The sequence below is a fragment of the Stegodyphus dumicola genome, chromosome 10, assembly GCF_044657685.1.
Source record: "Stegodyphus dumicola isolate Sdum_Otavi_A_Nest chromosome 10, ASM4465768v1".
Taxonomy (NCBI): Eukaryota; Metazoa; Arthropoda; class Arachnida; order Araneae; family Eresidae; genus Stegodyphus; species Stegodyphus dumicola.
Window position 1 is genome coordinate 179,913,590 of NC_140777.1, and position 22,831 is coordinate 179,936,420.

Sequence of the window (22,831 nt, forward strand, 5' to 3'; positions counted from 1 at the left end):
CGAGCGTTAAACAACGTCACGATTCCTGATAGATACCCTCTCCCATTTTTAACAGATTGCAGTTCCATTTTAGCTGGAAAAAAAGTTTTCTCATCCATAGACCTCATTAGAGCGTACCAACCAATTCCTGTTCGCGAAGAAGATATACCGAAAACGGCCATTCTCACTTCCTTTGGCTTATTCGAGTTCCCATTCATGACGTTCGGCCTACGAAATGCGGCCCAAACGTTCCAACGTTTCATGAACAGTGTGTTGAATGGACTAGAATTCGTGTTTTGCTATTTGGATGACATTTTAATAGCCTCTCCAGATGAAGAAACTCACCAAAAACATCTACGAGCAGTCCTCGAGAGACTAAACGAATATGGCCTGTGTATTAATGCGGCAAAGTGTAAATTTGGTCAAACAAAACTTGCATTCCTGGGATACGAAGTGTCAGCTGAAGGACTTAAACCTCTATCAACGAAAGTTGATGCCATCAAAAATTTCCCAGAACCAAAGTCATTTACTAATTTAAGACGATTTTTAGGTATGGTGAATTTTTATCACAGATTCATACCAAATTGTGCGAAATTGCAACAACCTTTAACAACATTGCTCAGTGGTATTAAAAAGAACTGCAGAAAAGAAATAACCTGGACGGGAGAAACAAGAAACACCTTCCAGATCTTAAAAGATGCACTTATTCATGCCACAAACTTAACTCACCCATTCGAAAAGGCTGAAATATCGCTAACAACTGATGCTTCCGATACTGCCATTGGAGCCGTTTTACATCAGATTGTGAATAATGCAAAACAACCCTTAAGTTTCTTTTCCCGAAATTTGACATCAGCACAACAAAAATATAGTGCCCACGACAGAGAACTCTTAGCCATCTATACAGCAGTAAAACATTTCAAATACATCTTAGAAGGGCGAACTTTTGCAATATACACGGATCACAAACCACTAACATTTGCCTTCCAACACAAAATAATTGGTTATTTAAAATGAATCATACAAGTTAGCAAAATAAATCAACTCACGAATAATCAAAAACTTATTGTAACAAATATTGTTAAACGTAAACACTAATTTAAGTGCCTCTACGCCAAACACATTTTTTTCTTACCCTTTTTAATAAAAGATTATCATAATATATATGTAAGGTATGTCCTAATTTTATAACAGTAACTTTAAGTTTATCGCACTTTCCTATCTCTTGTAAATCTAACTTCAAATTAGAATTCCTTAGCGTAATAAGTATTTAAATCGCAGTAAATGCACATGAGTACTAGAGAATATTTAAGTTCACTAATTTCGTCAGAGAGAGAATTAGGATTCCTGAATAGCGCGCTCTTGGCTTTTGGCAACGTCTCTTTAAGCTGTTAATATGCTCGACCGTCTAATGTGCTTTGATAGCTGCGCTAGGTAATCAGTATTACGGGCCAACTAGTTTAGATATTGTGTTATCTTCGGCTAAATCTCTTTAGTTAGTCATTAGTTGGTTCTTATTTTTAAGCCCAAGTGGAGGCTCTCTTGTACGGCCTGAGAAAGGAGCCACCTGTGAATCTTTATTTTCAGCAACAAAGTGTAATTAACGCTCCTTAAGTTTATATTTCTGTTTTTGGACTTGAGCGATTATTCGCTTAGTAGTTTACTGGTTCCTCAAAGTCTACTTAATACATAAAAGGGAGGATAATTGCATACGTGTTAAGGAGAATTTGAATAATGCATAAACATTATTACGGTTTTACTTAAAACATCAGTATCAAATGAAGCATTTCGTAAGTTTTTAGAAAAAGTTATCTCTCATTCTAACCCAAATAGGTGTCGTTGCTTAATTTCTGTCAGTGTTAAAATTGAAATATAAAATACTTTGCATCAAATTATTGAATTTTTTACCTATTCTTATAATATCTCTTTTCAGGAATGTTCGTGATAAAATCTTGGATTGCTTTAGGAGAAAAATGCCCATGGACAAGAGGGAAGCTATGATTCTTGAGATGTGTGCTATTTTCCTTTGCTGCGATGAAAGAAATTTGTCTAATTACATTGAAAGTATGTCTTACATATGGAGATCCATTCCCGATGTTTACATTACACTCGAAGAGATAAAACATACACTTTTTAAGTTCTTGGCTATCGAAAATGACAAATTTGTGGAAGATATATGTCAGGAACTCCAGAGGCGGGGGTTTAACGGCTTTGAAGACAAACAAGAGACAAACAACACTCAGAACGCACAGCCCGAAGAACCCAAGAGCAAGATAGAAGATTTAAGGTCTGCCGATTCACTTTTATCGGAGGAATATGATAGTGCTGACGATAGGCTTAAATCTTTCCGAGAAGAGATAAGATATTCACGTGATTCAAAATTACAGTTGCTAGAGGAAAAATTTTGCCCAAATTCTCAGGTTTCTAAAAATCCTGAGAGTCTTACCTCTCTACCGAGGGGTTTGTTTCTTCCATATACGTTCAGAGATCCAGACATTTTCCTTGAATGTGTTAGTACAAAATTATTGCATTTGACTAGAGTTGCAAAGTCCTTAATTAACGATGACAACAGCACCATTCAGCCGCACACCCCGTTTGCCCATAATCTAGGCGCGGCCGAAGAGGTATTGGCTGGCACTTCACAGTCCTCAGAAGAATCTGGTGATCCCATTAATGAGACAAGGAATCCGTTTCATTACTCTCGAGAAGCGGTCAGAAATTCCGTAACTCAAAATCCAAAACGGGCCAGAGATTCTATACGTCCAAAGAAGGGAATGTCTGAAGAAGCAATGCGATACGGAGCTACTTCCAATTCCTATTTGCCAGAAAAAACTGTTGATCAGCCAAATACAAATTCTCCGTTTTCTCAGGTGCCAGAAATTCCTGAGATCCCTATCTCTCAACCTAGGAATTTATCTGAAACACTTGCGGTCCGAGCTCCGATGGATGGCGTGCCCAACAGAGCACCACCAATTTGTAACCCTTTATTTGCAGTAAAGAATGAAATGCACAGCTTAAGAAGCATAATCAGAGAATTGCTGAATCGTAATCCCCAATGGACAGAAGACCCTATCCTTCAAGCAAGACAACAACAGTGTGACAACAATAATGAAGGCAAAACCACAAATACATCGATTTCCAGTTCAAAGTTACCGAAAGAACACGGAAATTTTATGAATCTACCAAATCTGTTGCCCGATTCCAGAAGTACGAGGAGCAGAAATAAACGTGATTCAAATTTTCGGTTGCCAGATGAAGGAATTCGCATGAACCCTCCGAAGAGAATAAAGTTCAGTTACTCACAAGGGGCAATGAGATATGGAGCGATTTACGATCCCAATTTTCCAGAAGAAATTGAGTATCACCAAAATAAAAATGACCTGCTTTCTCAAGCGCCAGGAAATCCTGAGATCCTTGTCTCTCGAACTAGGAATATAGCCGAATCTCGTATCAGAACTGTAATGGCTCGCATTTTGACCATACCAGACCGAATGTTTGTTGAAACCTTAAAATTCGAAAACGCGATCAGAGATTTGATGATTCGTTATTTGCAGTGGACGGAAGGCTTTGCAGATACATATATTGATAATTTACAATTGCCGGAAGAACCGGGGAACTCCAACATTCAAACGAGCAGCCTATTTACCTGTAGACCAGGGGGAATGGAAGGATTACCGAACAGCAATTCACAAATTCCTTCGCACTTCCATTCATTAGCAAATTTCATGTCACGTGTTTTTGGATTGGCGATGGATAATCTGATGCATGCTACACAACGAGCATATGACTCTGTAGATCGACAGACTCGCGATTCACAATATTTAGAAGTGCCTGACCCCGCCGGCCCCCAACCTAGGCGTCTATTACACTACAGCCGATGTGTGATCAGGGATGCACTGATTCTCAATTCGCAGCTACCGCAAGGGATTACATTTCTCAAATTACCCAATCGATTGCAATCATATTTAAAACTGGAACTATAAATTTTTCACGCGTGGCATAATCTTCATTCGAAAGGATTTCATACAGAATGCATCCTACATTCGCTTAATAGTTTGGCCAGAAACTTCTTTTGCAATATTGTTACATAAATGTATGCATTTCTTTTGTAATAAGATAATAGCATTAAATTTTTTAATTTTTAATATGTGCGTCTTGATTACCCTTTCATGCACACACATACATGCGCTTGAAACGTTCTCATTCGGAATTCTGTCGTGTGTGGAAATATGTACTATTCCACAATAAAATGGCAAAACAAAGACACATAATCCTTAAGATTCTGCAAATTAGGGATATTGTACATATTGGTAAGACTGTAAGGATCTTAAGTTTTACTAACGTTTATTTTATTTTAAATCTTTACTATCACTTCTTATTTTCTACTTCCGGCCAGAATTATAAGCGTGAAGGTTTTTATGCAAAGTTTGTCTGGCGAACGCCAAGTATTTAAGTGTGGCCTTTTTGCCAAGCGAAGGAGAGGAAGCAGTGAGTTCGAAGCAGGCCGCTTACCTTAGAAGTTACGCAGTTGCTATTTGCCTTCCAGGCCAGAGGTTTTAATCCTCTTAATAAATTAAACGTATTGTAGTGTTCACAGTCTCTGTGCTACATACGCTTCCTGTTATTATAAGGCCAATCTTCCACGTGTGTTATTCTAAAGTTAAATTAGAGTTTAGTTTTATTTTTTATACCTTTTACGTTAGACCCCGAGTGGAGGGTCATTGTATTCCGAAGTACGGAAGTCATTGTATATAAAGAAAAATAAAAGGTTTTGTATACCCTTCGTCTGTATCCTGTCTACTTACTACAATTAGTGAACATAGCTTTAGTAAGCTCTCTGTTCCTAGTCAGGTCATTGTATGTTTCCGAAGAAGGTTAGAAGAAACATTGAACCTGATAGTGGCGCCCGACGAAGAATAACCATGGCCGAATTTCAAGAAGAACCTGTGCTGCCTGCAGAAACGGCTCAGAATCCAGAAATGCCAGCTGCCGCCCTGGAAGGATTTGGGTACATCGTCCAGACCATGCGCGCTTCGATGAAACCAGAAGCAACGTTTAATGGAAACTCACCGGTAACCAGTTTTTTGGAAAAATTGGATGACCACTTCATGCTCTACCCCGTGCACGAGTTTCAAAATGTTACCTTAGCTACTAGCGCTTTGAGGGGCCAAGCGCTTAACTGGTTCAAATGTATCGGCAGAAGTCTCTTGGGTCAAGCAGGAAGTCCCACCTATACTTATGAAAATTTCAAGACTGCCCTACTAAAAGCCTTCCCTGTTGTAAGGGATCGTGCGAAATTAGAAACGGAACTTTTTAGCATATATCAACAAAGAATCGAAAACCTGTCGAGCTTTATTTTAAGAAAAATTCACGTTTTCAAGCTCTTGTGTGGAAACCGTCCGGATCCTGAAATAATTCAAGTGATTTTGCCCAGGTTACTACCCCAAGTGCAAGACTTTATTGAATTAAGAAATCCCACTACACTGGAAAAGTTATTTGAGCTAGCAATCCAGTTTGAAAGTAGAAGAACGGCGGACGTCGAAAGAAGACGCCAATATCAACAGCGAAACCAATTTGGTACGCCAAGACTACAACAAACTCAAGGATACGGCTACGGAGAAAAAGCGAATCAGTGGGCAAGGAAACCCGAGCATTCAAAAACAGCCGGCGAACGTCGACAGTTCAATAGCAACCCAGGAAAAACGTCTCAAGGCCAGGGGAAAAAGAAGGAAAGCACGGAAAGGAAAAATAATTTAAACTAAAACGGATTTCTGCTGACGAGAGGGTGCGGAAATCCGAAGGCCACGAAAACCCCTCTTCCTACAAGTTAAATACAGTAATGGTGAAAAATTTGACTCTTCCGAAGATTGAAGTCTTGGTGAATAATATCCCGGCCACCGCACTCCTGGATACCGGCGCGCAGTGTTCCTGTGTGGCAGAAGTCTTTTTTAGAAAGTATTTTCGCAAATACCGCATATATAATGCGGATAATACGACAGTATTAGCGGCGCAAGGAAAAGAATGTAAGTGCGTAGGTAAAGTACCTTTATATATCCGTATCAAGGACGAACAAGTAAAGGTGATGTTTTTTATAGTAAAGAATTTGCAAGCACATTTAATCCTAGGAATAGACTTTCTTTCAGAGGCACAAGCTACACTGGATTTTAATGAAGCGTCTCTTAGGCTGACAATGAAACCAGTGCGTGTAGAAAAGGTTGAACCGCCAAGGTTAAATCTTGACCACCTGCCTAATGACGAGCAAGATAGAATCCGACAAGTGGTAAGTGAATTTGCTTCCTTATTTAGTGATATTCCAGGATTTACTCAGGTTACTAACCATAGTATTGACACCGGAGATGCATTGCCGGTTCGTCAAAAACCATACCGGTATGATAAGAATAAGGAAAAAATTATAGAATGGCATACTACCGATATGCTACGTAAAAAGATCATAACGCCCATCTCAAGTAGTTATGCTAGCCCGGTGGTTTTATGTAAGAAAAATAATGATTATCCTTTGGAGCATCCAAAAAGGTGGAGATTCGCTATTGATTACCGTAAATTAAATTCCATAACGAAATATCCGGTATATCCGTTACCGATCATAGAAGAAATTTTAAGGAACATAAAATCAACCAAATTTATGACGACTTTAGACTTAACGAATGGTTATTTTCAAATAGGGGTCAGGCCTGAGGACGTGCCTAAGACTGCTTTTATAACCAAGTCTGGCACTTATGCATTTTTGCGTATGCCGTTTGGCCTTTCTGGGGCCCCAGCAACATTTCAGCGATGCATGGACATTGTGTTAAGACCTGTTCTTGGAAAGTCCACATTTATCTATTTAGACGATATCATTATTACTAGTGATAATCTCGACCAACATATACAGGATTTAAGACAGGTGTTTTCTTTATTAAATGAGGCCGGTCTAAAAGTTAATGTCGAAAAGTGCAAATTTGCAGCCCCTGAATTAAAATATTTAGGTTACAAAATATCGCAAAAAGGGATCGAGACAGATGAATCAAAAATAATCGCTGTACAAAAGTATCCGACTCCAAACACGGCAAAGAAGCTCTCTTCTTTTCTAGGACTTTGTTCATATTATAGGTCCTTTATAAAAGATTTTGCGGCTATCGCTGAGCCATTGTTAAAATTAAAAAGGAAAAAGGCAAGATTCTCGTGGACGGCCGAAGCCAATAGTGCTTTCGAAAAATTAAAACAAGCATTAACGCAAGCCCCTGTGTTGAAATTTCCTGAAAAGGATGAAAATTTAGAAATTTCAGCGGTTGCTTCGGATTATGCGGTAGGAGCGGTACTTTCGCAAAATCAGCAGCCCGTGGCATTTTTTAGCCGAACTTTAAATCAAACACAAAGAAACTATTCCGCGACCGAGAGAGAGGCACTTGCAGTTCTGTTAGCAGTGCAAAAGTTCCGAGTCTATTTTGGAAAGGCGCCGATAACAGTATATTCTGATCATGCGGCGGTAACTAGATTGTACTCAGGGAAAAATTTATCCCCAAGGTTAATAAGATGGGCACTCAAGCTGCAAGAATGTAATCTGGTAACCAAGCATACCCCCGGAAAGGAAAATATCGTAGCAGATGCCCTATCACGAATTAAATTAGACGAACAGGGTAATACCGTAAAAGTTGCAATGCTTACAGCGTGTACAATAAATTCCCGAGAAACTGTAATAACCGAACTGGGTAAGGATCCAGAGTTTGGAAGTATTTATGAGTATTTGAAGGATCCTGAAAATTTTAGCCACCAACATATTGTGGCGATAAGAAATAGGGCGGCCCATTACGAACTAATAGATGGTCTATTATTTTATACAAAAACTACGAATTCCAACAACGAATTTCGACCTGTTATCCCAGATAGTCTTAGATTAAATATCCTGCAAGAGCTCCATGACAGCCCTTTAGCATCTCATGCTGGTATTCGAAAAACTATCCAACGCGTACGCGAGGCAGTCTACTTTCCTGAACTGCAAAAGTTAACAAGGGCGTATGTCCAGTCCTGCCCAACATGTCAAGCCGTTAATTATATTAATTTCCGCCCGGCCGGGTTTCTAAATAGTATTAAATCCGAATTTCCAAATGAAATAATTGGCATCGATTTATTGGGCCCTTTCCCAAAAAGTCAGTTAAATAAAAGTCGCTATCTCCTTGTTATGGTTGATCATTTTAGTAAATGGACCGAAATTGTTCCCTTAAAACGAGCCTCCGCGAAATTAGTTACTGATTCTATTTTAAATAAATATATTTTAAAATACGGGGCGCCCCTAAAAATTATTTCGGATAATGGTCCTCAATTTGTAAGTAATATATTTGAAGACATGTGCCAAAAACTGGGCATACGTCATTTAAAAATGGTCCCGTATCGGCCGCAATCAAATATAGCGGAACGGGTCAACAGAAATGTAGTGAAAATTATCCGTAGTTATGTTAAAAATTTTCATAAAAGCTGGGATAACTATGTCAATGAATTTGCTTTCGCCCTTAGGACCGCAAAACATGATACAACGGGAAAAACTCCTGCTGAGTTATTTCTAGGCAGAAAGATTATAACACCGTTAGATAAATTATTTTATGTGCAACAAAGAGCCCCAGAATTTAAAATGGGTGATATAGAAAAACTAATAAAAGAAGCAAAAAAGAATACGGAAGTAGCACAAAGGAAACAGAAGTTATATTACGATCTGAAACGACGGGGAGTAACTTATAAAGTAGGGGATGAAGTACTAAAAATTAAGCATTCACTTTCTTCAGCACCAGAAGATAAAACTGCCAAATTTTTTCCACGATTTGAAGGACCATATGTTATAGAAAAAATAACTCACGCTGTTGTAGTGTTAAAGGCCAGAAATGGTGAAACTTGTTCCGCAAATATTGATCAAATTAAGCCCTACTTCGATCGTAATAAAATGCAAATCTTTTCAGATCTTTTGCAGGATCCGGCACGGCAGACACCGCAGGTACAAGTTCCAGAGGTGGGAAAACGACAAGTACAAGGGCAAGCCAATGAGAGACAGAAACAAGGGAAAAGAAAATTGCCCCGCGGAAAAATTGAATGTAACAAGAAAAAGAAGCCGTTCCACTGTCCAGAAAACAGAGTTCACGAACGCCCCCAGAATGAAGAAGGGAGAAGGACGACGTATGTGAAGAGTACCAGGAGAAATGACGGCAACTATAACCCGGCTTTAAAACGGAAGATCGACTCATCCGACAGAACTCTCCGCAGCAAAAGTCGCCGAACTGCGGAAGGGCCATCAGCGGCGGAGGAAAAAGTACAAGGAAGCAGAGGAGAAAAGAAAAGTATTCAAGGGTGGCCGTACTGGTGAGAAAAGGAAGCTTCCAGAGGAAAGCACTGAAGGGCGAGCCCGTACAAGAAGGAGGGTAAACCAAGCTACTCTCTGCTATACCTTTAAAGACTGGGCCCAGAAAAGGATGTCCGAATATTACAAAGATAAGTAAAATTTTATGTTACTTTGCAAACTTAAGTTAATCTTTCATTCTTACTGCAAGTGGCAGATTTCAAGAAGTTTTACCTCATGCGAGGTCTACCTTTATCGCCAAAAGGGCGAGAAATGAGTTGTGACCGATTTTCGTATTATGTTTTTAAATTACTCGTGCGTAAAACTAAAGTTGATGTATAATAGCGTTGTGTAAAGACTTAAATATTGTAAAAAGCTATTGTATAAATTTTATTTAAAACATTCTAGCAAGAAAGAAGTTTTAGTCTGAAAGACTTTTTGAAATGTAGTATTATTTCAATGTAGAAAGAATTGGCACTTGCTTTGAAAAGAATAGAAGTTAACAATGTACTACTAATGTATGTTTTCAAATGTGTAAAATTAATGGCATGTTGATATGTTCTTATATACATGTGAACTGTTATTTTAAATGTTAAGAAATACCGTGATATGGTAAAAGTGAAAGTAATGTTAAAAATTTGTTACTCGTGTGACTGTAAAGATTAAATCATGGCGAATATGTGGTAAAGGTTGAATGATGTAGTTAGGCTCTTTGACGCTACACTTTAGAGTTAGCCACTTTTAGAATAGTACCTGAGGGTTTAGAGTTGAAAGTAGGGTGTGTTAAGAGGTCTCGTTATGTTGAATTTTAACACGTTAGTGTTTTGATTGTAGGAGGAAGTGTGGCACACGTAGACAGAAACACATTCGTGTTTGGTGTTTTTTTACAACACATGTCAGAGAGCACGGGGAGAGATAATTAAAATAGTCATGAATGAAATAAGAATGTTAAGAGAAGTATATTCTATATGTTATTTGCAATGTCATTGTGTAACATTTCATTAAACTAGTTTTCCTTCCAGATCTCTGGAAGGAACCAGAATTGAATAAAGCTCCTGTTTAGATGCAGTACAGATGAAAAAAAGATTGTTTTATATCCTGGGAACTGCTATTGTAACAAATTTCTTTCTTTTAAATTTCTAGTTTCTAGGGAAGTTGTGGTTGTAAAAGGTTGGCCTCGCGTTAGATTCTAGAGCTAAAAGTTTTCAACAAGGTCGTTTTAGACCTCAGTTTCAAACTAATTAACTCTGGCGGGAAGTATGTAAGGATCTTAAGTTTTACTAACGTTTATTTTATTTTAAATCTTTACTATCACTTCTTATTTTCTACTTCCGGCCAGAATTATAAGCGTGAAGGTTTTTATGCAAAGTTTGTCTGGCGAACGCCAAGTATTTAAGTGTGGCCTTTTTGCCAAGCGAAGGAGAGGAAGCAGTGAGTTCGAAGCAGGCCGCTTACCTTAGAAGTTACGCAGTTGCTATTTGCCTTCCAGGCCAGAGGTTTTAATCCTCTTAATAAATTAAACGTATTGTAGTGTTCACAGTCTCTGTGCTACATACGCTTCCTGTTATTATAAGGCCAATTTCCACGTGTGTTATTCTAAAGTTAAATTAGAGTTTAGTTTTATTTTTTATACCTTTTACGTTAGACCCCGAGTGGAGGGTCATTGTATTCCGAAGTACGGAAGTCATTGTATATAAAGAAAAATAAAAGGTTTTGTATACCCTTCGTCTGTATCCTGTCTACTTACTACAATTAGTGAACATAGCTTTAGTAAGCTCTCTGTTCCTAGTCAGGTCATTGTATGTTTCCGAAGAAGGTTAGAAGAAACATTGAACCTGATAAGACATACAAATACAGTAGAGCTCCAATTAACTGAATCATCAGAAATTCGGATAATTGGATTCTTTTCTGAAGAAAGGGTCTACGTACACTTAAATAAATTACTGTATGTACCGCATGCTGAAAATGGAAGAAAAATTAATTATTTTTCAAGAAAAAGAGTTGTTAGTTAATTAAAATGAAAAGGCAACACGTTTACGTACATGTTATGTAGCGTACTCTATGGTACTCACAAGTGCTGAACGTCATTGTTTGCTTAACATCTGGGTCCAAGTAAGATGTTTGACGGACACCGTGCCTGAACGTTGCTGCAAAAACCACTTGAAAACGCCATCTAAATTTTTGTTTGTTGCTGCATTAATTTTCTTGAAGGACTTCCATCTTCGTTTTCAAGCAATGACGCGAAGCTTAAAAATCTAGGTTTGCTCCTTTTAATGTCTGAAATCAGTGATTGTCCAGCACTATGTTTCCGTCTTAATTGTTTTCTTAAACCCTGAAAGCGATTCGGATAGTCGGAGTTCGGATATTTGGAATTGTACTGTAATAATTTTTTAGCCCCTAGCTTTAATCAGCAACTTGTAGCATTTCATATGGTATAAAAGCCTCATTATAAATGCAATTTTTTTTTTTTTTTTTTTTTTTTTTTTTTTTTTTTTTTTTTATGCCACGGACTACCTATTGGCACCTACTACTGGCATGGCCAGACCAAGTACGCATAACAGTACATATTCTTTCCCGAACCTGTGGCTTGTAAGCCGCATGCATGTGCCTTAAACGCACTCGTTTACCCCTCCCCCCGGTTGAATTTCAGCCTAAGTGTTATTGGTCAGTTTTTTAAAAAAAATAAGTTATATTCTGAGAACCATGGACCTTGTAAAAGATAAGACTAACCTAGTGGGCGGGGCGCGCGTCACCCACATGTCCGGAAGAAAGAGTAGGAACGATCTGGTTTACTTTAACATTGAAGCCTATGGCGTTTGTATCACATAATTGTTTTTAATTAATAAATGCGATACGTTGTATAGGTGATGAGGTTATGAAAGTCACAGATTTTCAAATGCGATTTAATATATCTCTTTAAAGCACTTTTTACTGCATTTTGCGCATTCTTTTCACGCGTAATTCTTGTATAAACATCTTTACTTTGGTAAAACAGTGAAAACTCTACACTCAAAACTTATGAATTTACTTTTGAGTGCAAATAAAGTAAAGTTAAATAAGAATGATAGTACATGAAGCTTTGAAACATATAAAGCAAAATTACACAAGATTTGATATATATATTTTTTAATTTTACGAGAATTTTCAGGCAGTGGTTTTTAAAATTATTATAACATTACAAGAGACGATCATTTATTTGATCATATGATCATTAATTATTAACATCATAAGATGAATTTCTTATTTTAATAATTTTTTATTTTAATAATTTTAATAATTCATAGAATTCGGAACTTTTCTCAGTGTAATGAAAATAAATAAATAAAATCCAGAAGGATTCAGATTTTATGTTACGCTCAAAGGGACGTTTTGTAACGCCTTGTGTGTTACCTCTATTTATTGAATATCATGTTCTTCGCACGTAAACCACACAAAATTCAATTCGACAGCAGTATGACAAAATATTGGAAAACAGCATATCTGTAGAATCTGTAAGAGATAAAAATGTTTTTTTCCGTACAGTGTTGCCATTCCTCGTTTTGAACTCGTTGAGTTTCTTAATAAAAAATTCTTTAAAGTTTTACAAAGTATGAAATGGATTAAAACAAATTAGAAATTCGGCTGTTCGAATAGAGGATTACGTTATTCAAAATTTGATGGCTCTAGATACCGTTTTTTTTCACAGTGCGAGAAATATACATGTATTCATGCAGATTATTAATTATTAAATTTCATTAAGTATAATACAAGTCGATAATATTTAGAGGCAACAATTTGAAAAGTGAAACGGACGTGTATAATGAAACAGCGCAAAATGCCGTTTCGAAACTAACAGCCTTTCTGGGCTACCGCCCCTTTCGGCTAATAAATTAAATTCACAGTAAATAAAAAAATCTTATGCAGAACTAGAATTAAATTTTAGAAAAATAATCACTATAAAATGTTAGCACAATCAATTATTACAATTTACAATTTCGACATTAGAATTAAATGTATAAAATTTATTAAGGTGTTTAAAGTGTTTAACACTTCGATGTATTGTGAAATATACTTGAAAAAAATATGCTATAATATTCACCTTTAATCTTAAAAAAGCAGCACAACTTAGAATTTTAAGCAAAAAAATTCATTTTTAGGTATTTTAGTATTTTTTAGTTATTTACCCAGTAAAAATTATAAGAGAAAATTCTTTGTTTGAAATTTTCTATTAGTTCAGATTTAAAATATTTTCTAGAAGAAGTAGTTACAAATTTCCTTACAGCATAGGAAAAGCTAAAAAAAAATAGTCAGGCCTGAAAGCATGCAACAATAATCATTTGGAACGTTAATTATGCTTGATAAATATGCTAAATTTTTAAAAATCAATCTCAGTTTCAAAAATAAAAATATCTAAAAATTCTAATTTGTGAAATGAGGCGCTACAACCAACTTTTTCTTGATAATTATACGCACTGCAATGTCATCCCTAAGCCTCCGGATGTGGTCAAGGTGACAGCCGGGAGTGCGCCAGAAGAGGGAGAAAAGGCATTTGGATTGGTCTATTTCTTATGAGGTCCATGCTGAGAACATGCATGGGCGGTCAAATGAATCAATGAATAGTGGTCAAAAATTGAAACTTCTCCCTCCCAGCTGATCACTGACAGAACCACTTTTTCGACCTGTAAACAGGTTCCCCCCTCCCCCCCCCACCTCGAAGAGCGCGCATCGGAATTCCCCTGCGTGTCCTTCATCTGACCTATGCAAAGAAAATGATTATCAAGGTTCAAGGAAACTTCACCTTTTATTTTTCTAGTCAAAATTTTCTGGCTGCCCCTATCTAAATTATTCTAGCCCTTTTTCGGCGCAAAATTAAGACCTTCTGAGTTTTTTGCCTTTTTTTGACTCAGTGTGAAGGCACTTACTCCAAGTCATTCGGCTTATCAAAATTTTTACCTTATTTGACAATACCCTCTTTCGGACGATTAAATTTCCTTTGAAGATGTGGAGGTAAAGGCGTAATTGCCTATGAACTCCGTAAATTGCACTTCCTTGATCCTTGATCCTTGCTGAGAACATGGCATCGAATTCTATTGTAGCGAAGGGGTTTTTACATTGTGCGTTATTTGGGATTTTTTGGGTTATCTTGTAGATCGATAACTTTGCTGTTTATCTGTGCTTTAAATCGTGTCTACATTTTAACTATTTATTTTCCGAGCTGTATTTTATATATATATATATATATATATATATATATATAAACTGAAATGCATACACCATCACGTGAAAATGGATGATACTTTATCAAAACTACCCGATACATTTTCATATCGTAAAGGGAAAGTGTATTCAGGTTAGGTTAGGTTAGCTTATTTAATTACGGCAAAGCCTCGAGGGCTATCTGCCTAAGGAGAGGGATGACTTCGTGGAGGACTTTCTAAGGGAACTGGCTTGTATACACGTTACACATTTCGTTACCACGAAAACACCCATGCAAAACTGTATTCAGACTAAGGAAATTGTATAGAGCCATACAATTTTGAATAACGTAAATCTTCCACCGAATATGGGCATATGGAAGCCCTAATTTGGAATTTGTTTTATTATCGATTTCATATTTTGTAACACTTTAATGAGCTTTTGATTAACAAACTCAACGATTTCAAAGCGAGCAATAACAGCACTGTACGGGAAAAAAACAATAATTTTTTTTTATCTCCAACGCGCGAGATTGTGTAGCGGAAATTCTAAATATATACTCATTTTAAAATTATTTTGCGATATTGCGGTTGAATTGAATTTTATGGTTTTAATGCAAATAACATGATATTTAATAAATAAAGGTAAGACACAAAACGTTAAAAAAACGCCCCTTTGGCCGTAATGTAAAATCTGAAAGCGTTCAGATTTTTTTTGTTCAAAATGAATTGTTTAAAATTTTACCGCAATCGAATAAAACTGTAGAATAATGTAACTCTAACACGGCTCTATCTGTTTTAGTAAGAAGAACTGACGGTTGTTTTGTTATCGGTTATCATTCTTCAGAAATGAATTTTCGGAAAATCACCATTCATTCTGGCTAATTTTTTTCACCGTTTTCGAAATATTCGCAGAAAACTGATCGAGAGCGCACTTTAATTCTTTTTTAAAGGTTGTGCACTGTTCTGAAGTTGTAAATGAATACGTCTGTTATCTAACGGTTTTAGTAAGAAAGGACAGCGGAAGTTTCAAGAGGATGACGGGATTTCAAAACTGAAACTATATAGAAATATTAATATTTATTTTTTATAAATATGCATTCCTTGTTTAGTGTGTCTAATTTCAAGAGTTAGGAATAATGAAACACTCCGAAAATTCACTGAATTTGCTGCTACTAAATTATCTACCTTCGAACCCCAGGCTCCGCAAAGGGATGCTTTATTAAAGTGTCGCTACTGCCAACACCTTCTTCTTACACAGCAACACCTCCTTTACTGCTCGCTTTCCAAGTGCTTTTCTACTCCTTTTTAGCTGCCATTGTAAAGGGAAACTACTATTCTTTTGAAACCTTTCCTTTAGGTCCCCTTTGTTAATTTTCAAATAAGAGATTAGGGAATAATATAAAGAAATTTGTTCCCTTTTCTGCTGTTTCTTTTCCCTAAACTAGGGAAACATAGAATGGTGACATTTCGTAGCTATATTATTGTCGTATGTTGGAATATTAACTTGTAATAAAAATACGCCTTAGCAGCAAGTACCCCCTATGCATGCCTAAAATCAGTGTATAGTCAAATCAGTGCATAGTCTAATCAGTTTGTATTTGTTTTCAAACTGAATTAACATTTTTAATTTATACTCGAAAATTGGGTTTAACTGTTTGTTTCTGGTGTAAATCGGCAGTTCTCTTTCATTTGTTTCCAAGCGTTTTGTAACAGCTTATATTTATATATTAAACAAATCCCGTTGTATTTTTGTTATATTAGTTTCATTTACCTTTTTCATTAGTATTCTTATTGTTTCTTTTTATAATTTATTGATTTTCCCCTCCCCCTTTTGTATCATAAGTATTTGCGTAATGGCAGACCGCACATTGAGTTGAACAGTGTTAAGCGAATTTCGCTTACTGCGCATGCTTGATGGTGTACCTTTGGCGCGGGAAGAAATATTGGCGACTAAAAGCAACCCTACACTAGCTCATTCGTGATCTCAATGGCTGTCGAGTGTGGTCGAGTGATGTGTACAACTGCAATGTTGTGGAACTTTGTTTATTAGTTATTTTAACGTTCTTACCGATTGCACTTGCTTATTTTTTTAATATATGTTTCATTTTAATTTGTCTAACAATGCATTTAATAATTGTTACCATATATTGTGCTTAATAATTCGTTATTTAGATGTAATTTGTTTACATGTTGTAATTCTCAGTAATGTAAACTGGATTTTCCCGCTTAGTTTGTTAACGTATATTCGCGCTTTTATTTCTTATTTAAAAGAATTAAATAAACAGCATTAAGAAATCGTAAAATTTCTTCAATGTTATTTGCAAACACTTGCTATATTTTTTACGTATGTCCGTGTTTCTTTGCGTATGTACGAATGTAACGTATGGTAAATTCTGAATTGTTTTTATTTCTTAAAAGTGTAACTAATATATCCTAAATTTCAGTCTTTTTCTGATCGAAAATTCGTACAGTTCCAAAGTGAAGTGCAGAATTTCATAAGTATAACATCTTACATTTTGAATGCAAACACTGCTTCACATTATTTCGTAATAATTATTTACATCTCCTCCATCTATGCCTGTATCAATTTTTTCATCGGGTTATTTATCAATAATTCCTCGTAGAATTAGAAATATATTATTAGAAAAGGTTTTTCCTTTATCATCTGCAAGGAACAGAAATTTAAAGCGATGAATTATTGGAATGAATTTTAGTCAGCATTTGAAGTTATTTAGATTTCTGTTGCATTAAAAATTATTTAAAAGCTGCATAGAAATATTATTTTGAAATGCAAACATTTTCAAAAAGTATTTAAAAGGTAGCTATTGTCATTGATGATAGATTAATTGACTTGTCAAGGGAAACAAACCAAGACTTCAATACATAAACAATATATTTTTTATTCTGGGGGGTGAACATTGTTATTAATGGTGATATAATCAGATAAATAACAAAGAATCTGCAAGTGAAACGTATTTTACCATTTCTTTGAATTTAGGTATTTTTCCGAATATTCCAAGCATTTAAAAGAAATATATTTTACATATTTTGTAACTGTGAATGTATTCGTAGTTCTGGAAGTTCTGAATATCTGCAGAAACACATATTTCGGTTTATGACTTAGCTGGCTTAGTTAAGTTAAGAAATAAATTTTTCTTTAATATTAACAAATGATTATATATTAATAAGAAATTGGTACATTTGTAATTCCCCCCAAAAATTCTTTAAGAGTGGCAAATACGTACATAAATTTGATTCTTCCCCCCCCCCCAGTATGTGTGACGAGTACGTTCCATTAGACTTCATGATTATTTTGTAACAGCTCTACTTATTGCCAAAATTGGGTCTTTATGCATATATATATGTATAATGCATACAACATACATGCAAAGTTATGATATCTGTTAATATATCATAATTGACTAAACACTACGAATACTGTTTCCCTTTCAAGACATGTACTCTCAAATGTTTTCATAACAACTTCTGTATTTATTTAGGAAAAATTCTACTGATAAAATACTACACACAGAAATATTTTTAAAATGGTGTTTAAGAATGCTGTTGATTTTTCAGAGACACTGTAACAATTTAACTGGTTATAACCTTAACCCTTTGAAGGGCACCGGTATATAATATATACCGGTTGTTTGTCAATTTTTTAACCTCCGAAAAAATGCTAATTTTTCTACACCAAAAACTATAATCGTAAGTTTCTAGTGTTTCCTTTCAATTCTAAATGGTAGCATCACTCTATTAATGCTCAATATTTTGCAGTTATGAAATTAATATACCTCTTTGCAAGGTATCATGTTGGAAGATTGATAAATTCTATTGGAAGGAAAGAAAAGATTCAAAACCTGCAAATATATGACGTACACATGCTGAATCTTATATATTTACTTCATTTTTGTAAGAAATGATAATTAACAGAAGATTATTTATACGATTTTAAAACCGGTATATAATATATACCGGCGCCCACACTGAGGGCACCACGCCAATAGATGGCAGCGCCAGTCTTCTCCTTTTATACTCTGTGACATGACAGAATTTCTTTATTATTATAACAGTTTATGATGTAATAATTTTTCATGATTAATTTATAAGTCGTTTAAGATTCAGTATTATGTTCATGGAGGAATGGGGAGTTTATTGACTCTGCGCTAGGACTGAATACAAGTATATTAGTTTCATTTATTCTTTGTGTACTCAGCTCGAGTTTCATTCGTCTGTGTTTAGCTAAAATTTTTATTTCAGCACTTATCTCTTTCCTAAGAGAGACTCATCGATTTCAAAATTGCCATCTGGGGTCAAAACTTTACACAATTGTGGGGGTTAAATGTGGCATGTTAGCCTCCAAAAGACACCCGTTGCTTCGTGTTTTCCAAAATTCTAGAATGCAAGGAAAATGAAAGAGGTGATTGACAACGAATTTGTCATTCGGGAGTCACGCCTTCTTCCTTTTGTGAGGTGTGATAAGATCACACAAAGGGAAAGCTCACTTAAAATGGAAATGTACTTAAGGTCCATCTCACCCGAAGTCGCGAGCTCTCCGTCGCTCTTCCTTCACGAAAACTGCTGGTTTGAAAGCATGCTTTTATTCTTTAGGGAAATTCTTTGTTAATTTCAGATGAAAGACTAGAGAACACAAGAGAAATCTGCGCTCTCGTTGATACAAATAGGTTGTTTCTGAAATAAATTCTCACAGTTGGTGAAAGGAGGAAAAATATTTCTAAGGCCCGTTTTAGATGCAAACGAAAATTTATCCAAAAGTTGAAAAGGAGCCCCTATGCAGCCAAAGGGGTTGAAAATCAGAATAAGAGCTTTGAGGTGTATCAAATAATAAAATTGTTTAACGGTGTTTCTTCCTGAACAAAAAGATACATTACAACCTATATTTACAAAAAATAAAAAAGGGACCCTTACGGTCCTTGATGATCTAAAGTGTGTGTGCGTGGAGAGGGGGGGGGCGATTCTTCGTATCATAGTATGAAGCATGGTTGTTTTTTCACATATTATCTAAAGTATAAAATACAACTTCAAAAATGCAACATACTTTCTCAGCTGAGTCGGTCGTAGTGCTTCACTTTTCAATTTTTTTAATTTTCGGCTGAGTTCATCTGCTTGTAATATTATACTAGTTCAGTTACAGCATGATACGATTTACACATGCAGTGTTATATTTGCTAAATTTTTTTATAAAATAATATTGAATTTAAATCAAGTTGAAAAGCTTTTTACCCATATTTTACATAAGTATGTTCAGCTGGGTTGCGTCATCAAAGTGCATAAAAAAACATAAATTTTATTTTTAAAATTTTAAATTTCTGCCAAAATTTAAAAAAAAAATTGTCTTTAGACTTACATAACTATATTCAAGCACTCATCACTACAGACGCACATCAAAAGTACCCACAATTAATTTTAAAAACAAAGATTAACAGTTGGCAGCTACCTGGAAAAAAATGTCCTAGAGGGGCGCCGGTATATAATATATACCGGCTCTCAAAATTCAGGATTTCGCTCTAGATTTTTTTTAAGTCTCAATTTTGTGTCCTTAGGGTCCATAAGTTATAGTTCATGCAAAATTTTACCACAGTTTAAATTATTTTATATACCGCCCCTCAAAGGGTTAACAGAGCAGAGATGTCAAACAGAAAAAGAAATGCTCAAATGCCAAATTAAGATATTTGATCATAAAACAAATGTAATTACAGTTAACTTATTTTCGAACTTGAAGATTGATTATCAAGTATAAGTTAATGTTTAATAAAAGAATTTCATGAAAAAAACCTAAATTTAAAGTACAATGAAAATAGTAGATTTTATTTTACCAAAATAGCTTAGTACAAGGATTTTGTCAATGTATTCTTTATGTTTATTTATGGGAAATTAACAGAATGTAACCGATGTTATGAATATAAAGGTAATTTTTATTTTTAATTCTCGCTAATTAAATATAAAACAGTTACAAAAGTCTGAATATTTGGTGTAAAATTGGATTTTTCATTATTAAGATTAAATGCCTTTTCTACCGATTACTTTTCTTGATTTAATAAATCTCCTTTTGGTCTTTCTTACACCTTATACGAGTTTCACGCACTTTGGTAATATATACTGTGTGAGAACTCTGGAAAACTTGTAGGGTTTATATTTATTTTAACTAACATTTATTTTAAGTTTAAACTATCTTTCCTGTCAAGCCTTACTTTCCCCTGGAACTGCCAATGCCAGAGTATGTAAATTTTAGTAGAACGCGCAAGGATTAAAATTATCAGCGGAAGTATTCTGATTTAAATAGAAAGGAAACGAGTTCGAGGTGTGATATTCTTACTTCACGAGCGCGGAGGTAGTTGGCCAGAAATTGAAGAATCCCGCGTTTCGGCCTGTGTGCTTGCCTGGAAGTAGTGTTAATCGTTCAAGTGATCTTCAAGTTTGCTGAATTAGCAGCGGTATTGTAAAACGCGGTGAGTTAGTTACTTTTAGAGAGCCTCGTAGTTAGATTCTTGTCTTTAGTTTCTTTTCAGGTTATTATTTTTATTTGACCGCCGAGTTGGCGCAGTTTGTGAGCGTCAAGAGCACGCACTTGTAATTTATTACGTTGAATAAAAGGGGACTTAAACCCTTAACAAGACTCTGTCTTTTATCCAGTTTTCACAGTCACCTCTTGGTTGCGTGCAAGTTGGAGGCGCGCAACGCTACAAACTTAAGCGACTTCTCGTTATGTTTTGGAAATTACAACAGAGGTTTGGAATAGGTGTAAAAAAATCCTTTTATAGACTCGGACAAATTAACAGAGTGCACAGCTTGTTCATACAGAACAAGTTATTATTTAACTTGAATTATTTAACTTAAATAATTTAATAATAACTTTATTATTATTAAATTATTTAACAATAGGAGAGGGTCAATGGTTGTGAAATCACATCATAATAATAAGAGAATTTATAAAAAATGAAATAAGAGGTTTTATTTAAATTTTATTATTTAGTTAAGAATAATTATCCTACTAACTTTAATTCATATATTTAACTCTGAAACACACTTTCTACAACTAATCTTTAGATACTATAGTCTGTGTAGTCAGCTTGACAGATACAGTCAGCAAATGATGATTGACAGTCATAATTGTTATCTTGTCTTCCTGGTACATGTGCAGTACACGTACATGTTTTCCTACAACTTGCATGATTGCATACATACTTTTTCACAGCAGAAATATACAATTTTATGAAGAACTAATTTGCAATAATATATAGCATACATGAAAACAATCCAAGCATACTTTATATTAAAGTGCAATGCTATGTAATCATTGATGAAAATTACATACATCAAAATATACTTTATTGTTGACTTTACTATTACTTTAGGATTATTAAAAATCATCATCAATCCCTACATGCTGTACAATCATCTGCCTTTTAAAAATAGAACTTGTTACATTTAATATTTCAACAGGTTTTTCTATTCAATAGATATTTGATAATATAAGGAGTTAAGTAAATTTGAGCTAATTATATTTTATTTTTACCAATTCTTTACAGTTATACCACAATTCATTACATTATTTTATATTAACTTCAACCAAAACATTTCAGCACATTTTGAGATAAAAGACTCAAGTACCTTGCATCAGTTTTAGCTGTAATAAAATTACGCTAATAACTTTCTTCTTGAAGTTTCTCGAAAATGATGTTTCTTTTCGAAAAAATTAAAACAGTAAGGAAACAAATTTCTTAAAACATCTTTCTTAATGCTACATTATATAGAAATTTAGGAAATGTTAAAAAATGTTAATGAACTGTATATGTGTTAAAATACAATATATCACATATTGCACATATAACATATCAAATTTACTGAAATGGGAAAATATATACATACCTGAAAGCAATCTCGCAATAGCATTTGGTTTGAAGCTCGCGCTATCCACTGGAGCATCTGCATTTACGCTGACTTCCTTTACCCATTTTGTGCACTCTTCAATCGAATTTAAGCTTGATCGTATCGTTCAACTTTCCAGTTGTTGGAGCAGTACAGGAAAAAAATCTAATTTTACAGAGTAATTACTTTACATTGCACATATACTCTACGAAGACTTAAACGCCGGATTTGTTTACAATCAGATGGCGGTACATCTACCGCATACCGTATTTATCCTCTTTTCAAATCGCGCCACATAATAATTACGCCAAATTTGTTTCTGGGCATGCGCAGTATGCGACATTCGTTTAACACTGTTCAACTCAATGTGCGGTCTGCCATTACGCTAAGTATTTCATCTTTCAACTACATTATTGTTCATTGTTCTTTGAGTTTTCTTATAAAAGCTTTTTTCCCCCTTTAG

General features: G+C 35.1%; 1 protein-coding gene across 1 annotated transcript in view; it reads left to right on the forward strand.

The window, feature by feature from the left end:
• Window positions 1-4,124, forward strand: part of LOC146995222 (uncharacterized) — a 47,173-nt gene extending 43,049 nt beyond the window's left edge. The window contains exon 2 of the mRNA XM_085825940.1: window positions 1,913-4,124. Within this exon, the coding sequence (XP_085682066.1) occupies window positions 1,913-3,962 (2,050 nt within the window). The 3' untranslated portion in view covers window positions 3,963-4,124. The remainder of the gene's footprint in view (window positions 1-1,912) is intronic.
• Window positions 4,125-22,831: the final 18,707 nt, after the last annotated feature.